General features: G+C 37.2%; 1 protein-coding gene across 1 annotated transcript; it reads right to left on the reverse strand.

Moving 5' to 3' along the window:
* Positions 1 to 2,728: 2,728 nt before the first annotated feature.
* LOC113292876 (piriformospora indica-insensitive protein 2-like) lies at positions 2,729 to 4,640 on the reverse strand. The gene is made up of 2 exons (XM_026541701.1): positions 3,869 to 4,640; positions 2,729 to 3,657 (listed from the first exon to the last, which is right to left on the reverse strand). Exons 1-2 carry the CDS (start codon positions 4,088 to 4,090, stop codon positions 3,043 to 3,045), a joined length of 837 nt encoding a protein of 278 aa, XP_026397486.1. The 5' UTR covers positions 4,091 to 4,640; the 3' UTR covers positions 2,729 to 3,042.
* Between the last annotated feature and the right edge of the window lie 781 nt (positions 4,641 to 5,421).

Below are 5,421 nucleotides of genomic sequence, written 5' to 3' on the forward strand. Positions count from 1 at the left end.
CATTAGGGATTTTGCATAAGATGAACCACATGATTTCTTCATCAAATATGAGTTGGTGATTTGGAAGCCAGCCTTCAACAAGAACAACTTTTAACACCATCAGATAGCCACAGACGAACCAAGGTTTTTGAGAATAGATTCTGTTGAAATCCTCTTCAGATAAGTAACGGATAAGGACTTTGTTTCGTTGACCATTGAAGGTAGTTATAGTAGGTTGTTGAGCTAAAGGCCAATTATTGCAAATATAGAACCTTATTGAAGTGGTTGGGATCAAAGTTTCACAGCAAACATACCCTGCCATACACCATTTCCAATTGGTGTCTGTTTCAGCTAGAACCACTTTTTTATCAATTAAGACCGGTTTAGCAAGTGAAGTTGGTAAGGTTAATTTCTCAGACATTTGAGTAGAAAGGGTTTGAATTTCTTGGTTTAGAGTGTGGGTATTCTCAGAGGAAGAAGGGCTTTCCATCCTGTAAGAGAGTTGGATATATATGAATATGGATTGATTGAGATTAGATTTCCAAGTAACTAATATAAAATACAGTTGTAGAGAAAAGAATCTCTTGTTGGTACTGTTCTGATATTCGTTACAGACAATATGGATGAAGGAGAGATATAAGGGGTTTGTTTGTTTATGAATTTGAACCTTAAAAAATGAATGGGAAAATTTTTGACTACGGACTGAAAATCTTTCAGGAGAAAATTGGTGTAATGTAGTTGTAGTTGTACTACAACACATGCTTTGGGGAGGATTGTTAACATATGGAATGTCACTTTCGTATCCTTGCTTTATGGGCAGTAGTTGAGTTGAGGTATTCTCGTGAGTATTGTGGAGAGAAGACCATATATGGACAGATCCAATAATACATTGTTGGGGGTGCATGACGTAGTTTGAGGTTGTTGGATATTTATCAGGTTTGTCTTCTTTTGGGCTGACGTGTATATGATGATGCAAACATCCAAATGTAATAATGGTAAAAAAAAGGAGGGAAAATTTTGTTGGGTTGAAAGGTTTTGGGGTGGTTTTAGAGGGTTCATTGAGTGGTTTGGCTTAATAGTTGAGCTCATAACGCATCTGCCTGACATGCCCCAAACTGCAATGGTGCCTCTCCACTGGTGCTGCATTCTTCTAGTCTGCATAAAACATAAAATTTCAATTAGACCCCAAAAAGAAATTCCAAAGTTTGGTGACCTACCAAAGCCTCCCTTAATAGCAGTTCCAAGGGGAGTAATGGTAGTAATGAAGATTAGGTGTTGAAAATAGGTCTCGATAGGGTAATGATGTTTATTAGAGTGAATGGGGTACGCATGGCTTTGAATGGGCGTAGAGAAAAAAGCGACATGATAGTTAACTAAGCGCCATAAATGGCAGTTAATGAAAGAAAATTTTCCTTTAAAAATGAGGTTTTGGGTGAGGTTAACATAACCATTAACAAATTTACTAGAAAGAGGAGGATTAAGAGAGGTTTTGGTAAGAAATGACAAGTTCCAGTGCCTCCATTCCGGCGAATCCTGTGGGCTTAGACCAATACAATCGAGCCAAAAACCTTGCGTTTTCCTTAGAGATGGAAGAATTACAAAGGTTGAGAGATGAGGTTCAACGGGAGATAAATAGACGTGCCAATGAAAGTGCTGATCCTCAGAGAGAGGAGGATGAAAAGAAGAAGAGGGAAGAGGAAGAGACAGAATCGTTATATGTTGCTTGGTTTCCGAAGCATTTGGAGAGATCAGATAGAAATATGGAGGAAAGGTCAGAGAAATATCAGAAAGGACCAAGATATGGTAGTGCAACTGAGAGCGATTCGGAAGCAAGTTCTGCTGCACGGTATGAATATCATTTGGAGGAGATAAACACCAGTGATGAAGGATCTGATGTTGTTGAGGATAGACGAATAATGGAGAGGTATGAAGAATGGAGGTTGCGAAGGCGGTTCGAGTTTGAAAGAGCAAATCCAAAGATTTTTGCAAGAACCATGCAGGAAGGTGAGCCCAAAGTTGAAAGACAGCCACTTGTGAGGATTGAACCCAGAGCTGCTCCTGTTGATGATTCCAGTACAACTGATGATGATCTTCCCGATGTCTCCAGAGAAAGTGAAGAGGATGAGAGCAATGATGAGGATGAGTCGTCATCTGGAGAGAGTGATACTTCTCCAGCATCTTCTGGAAGCAGCTGCAGCGAGAGGTATGAAGAAGATGAAGATTGGAGTTATGATGATGAGGACTACTAAGATCTTCGTCAGAAGCGTCGAATGCATCCAAATTTTCAGGGTTTGAAAAAATTCTGAAGATGATAAGCAAGGTTTTAACACAATGGCTTTCTCGATGCTTACTTCCAGGTATCTTAAATTTTTGATGGGTAATGGTAAGTCTTGTTTTGTAGCAATTCTCTCTTTTGTTGTTCTTGGTGATGTTATTTCTGTGTTCCTGAGATGATGTTGAAAATGTGTTAATGATGGTGGTGACAAGATGGATTTGGTCTGAAGTTTGGATGTTATTGGTAGGGTTGATGTTTAGGTTCTTATTTTGAAGAAATGTTTGTGTTTCTTGCTTTGTAATTATGGCAGACGAACTAGTATTGTGTTTATCGGTATGATGGTTTAAAAGGATATAATTGCACTTTTTCTTGCTTCTAAAATTGTTTCTGGTACTAGAACAAGTAAGATAGTTGTAAAAACTGCTGAGAAAGGTAGCTAATTGAGTGAAAAAACACAAGAACAAAGAGTTGTTGATGAATGTTTTCGCGGGATGAACACTGCTTTGCATCTGAGAATTTTCCAGCTGACGACGTCAGGTGACTCAGCAGACCTCAGTAGGAAAGAAGTCTCTCTTAATTTGTCTCTACAAATGCCCCCTCAAGTTTTTAAACTTTGAGTCTTACAAACATTCTTTTTATTTTTCTTTACAACCACAAAAGTGACACTAAACCTTGGACATATTTAGACAACTAATTTTCCATTTCACTTCATGTTAGTTAAGCAACAAAAAAAATTACCCTCAAAACAACGGTAAGCAACTTCTCTATCAAAGAAGAATTCTTTTTTTTTATAAGATGAAGCGGAAGCCCATGAGGAGAAGAGCTACCACCATCTTCTGACGTCCGAATTCCCACAAAGACCCATCAAAAGTACAACAGAATACCGAGGCTTTTAATCGGACTGCTGCGGAACCAGATGTCTTGCCTACACTTTCATCCGTATCCAATTTAGTTCCTGAATCTATATTCAAATAACTCAAACTAGCTGGAATTTCACCTGTAAATCTATTACCAGCAATAACGAGTCTTCTTAAACTAACCAAGTTCCCGAGATTAATTGGTAATGCACCTGATAATCCATTTTCAAGTAGAACTAAAGATTGAAGTTGCATTATTTCACCAAAACCTTGCGGTATTCTCTCTGTTAAACCCGGGTTTTCTCTGAACTCTAAAGATTCTAAGGTTCCACCAAGTTTTCCCCAGTTTAGAGAAGAGATTGATTTACCATGATTGTTAGGAGAGACGAAACAATTGTAGAAAGAGAGTGTTTTCAAGTGCTTGAACTCGAAGAGATGACTTCTGAACTCTGAATCTTCAGTGCAGCTTGGATAGTTATCGTGGATAGGACCTATGCTTAATCCTGTAACGTACCATAAACCGTCGACGACATCACAATCTACTCCCTGGCGAAGAGATAAAAAAAAACTGCATTAGAACCTTGGTCCTGAAAAATCTAAACAAGAAGAAAAAATCCAATAATTTCAAGGATTCCTCAGGGTTTTTTTTTCTATCATGTTTTCCAGTTAAATTAACATGCATTAAGTGACAAATTAAAAAAATGAAATCATAAAAAAGAAAAAAAAATCATTTTCGGTGTAAATAGTCTATAAGTACCTGTATAGGAGTCCAACCACAAGGATCTGGATAAAGGTCTGAACCGTTCCACCAATTACCCACAAACCCTTGAATAGTAGAATACAAAGTTTCTTTCTCTGTTTTCTCCATCGGAGCAACTGTACTCTGTGTTTGTTGTCCTAAACATGAAACATTCAGGACAAGGAGCACTAAAAGAAAAACAATGATAAATGATTGTTTTTTCATGAAATGTCTCCTCATTGCTTTCAGTATTTTTTTATTTTTTTCTTCAAAGAAGAAGATTGAGAAAAATTATACAAGAAGAGTGATACTAAACTGGAAAGTTGGCTGGCCGGAAACGACTTTGTCAAGGTTGAGAATGAGAATGATACTCAGAAAAATAACAGATGTTTTATTATGGTTGGGAGTAAGAGAAAGAGGAAAGAAACCATAAGAAGGAAAAGGATACCGATTGAATTTAGCAAATCATCAACAAAGAAAAATGAAGTAGACCCTATGAAAGAAGGACGAAAATGGCATGGTTCTTGTTAGAATCTCAGGTTTGACATGAAATTGCCGCAGTAGTACAAGCTAGAGGATGCTTGGGACAAGATCTAAACAAACATTCTTTCAGTAATGTCTACAGAAGAAAAGGAATCAAAGGGATTAAGTAAGGACCAAAATCTAGAATCACAGGAAAAACATGCACATTTCTCAAGGCACAATCAATAATAGTAGTAACAATAACAGTAAGTGATGGGTATTTGAGAACGAAGGGGAAATATCGAGCTGTTAGGATTAATAAACAGGACTGGACCATTACATACGACGAATGGTTAAAGTGAGGTTTTAAGAATTTGGATGTTTGTTGGAGCGAAAAGAAAGACTAAAAAGGGTGATTAGTTATTGTAAGATAGCTAGAGTTGCAGCGAAGTACTAGAAGGGGACCATATTCCATGCAGAAGAAGAGAGAGAGGGAGATGGATCGCATTTGCGGGTAGTTACATGCAAAAGACAAAGTTAGGTTTTCTATCCTTCTGGCCTTACGTTCTTGCTCTCTTTTTGGGTTTACGAATAATCCTCAACTCTGTAGACGGCCGTAGAGTAGAAAAAGTAGCATAAAAAACTGGGATCTAGTAGGCCCACCTTTTCCTTACCCGGCATCAATTAATTATTTTTATTTTTTTAAGTATTGTTTTTTTTATTTATATTATTGGATAGATATTATTACATGAAACTAGTTGGAAGCCTAACAAGCTAAGCTCCAATGACATACTATTACATTAATTGAATTAAATTTTGAGTCCACAAATTGGGATAAGATTTTGTCAATTTTTTTCCCTCTCTCCCTTTTTTCCTTTCTCTCAACTATTCAAGTTTTTTTCACGACGAATTCTAACTGCTCAGATCTGCTCTTTTTGGAGTAGAACTGAGCAGTATCCCATTTCCTTTTCAGTTTTTAATTCATTAGTTCTTAGTTATAGTTAGGGTTTAATGCCTTTTAGGTTTAATTTTGAGGTTTACTCTACTTTGCTGGCGACTAGTTGTCTGCGTCTTCATGTCGTTTCTTTATGTGCTCTTCGAGCTTCTTT

The sequence above is a fragment of the Papaver somniferum genome, chromosome 7 (genome assembly GCF_003573695.1).
Source record: "Papaver somniferum cultivar HN1 chromosome 7, ASM357369v1, whole genome shotgun sequence".
Taxonomy (NCBI): domain Eukaryota; kingdom Viridiplantae; phylum Streptophyta; class Magnoliopsida; order Ranunculales; family Papaveraceae; genus Papaver; species Papaver somniferum.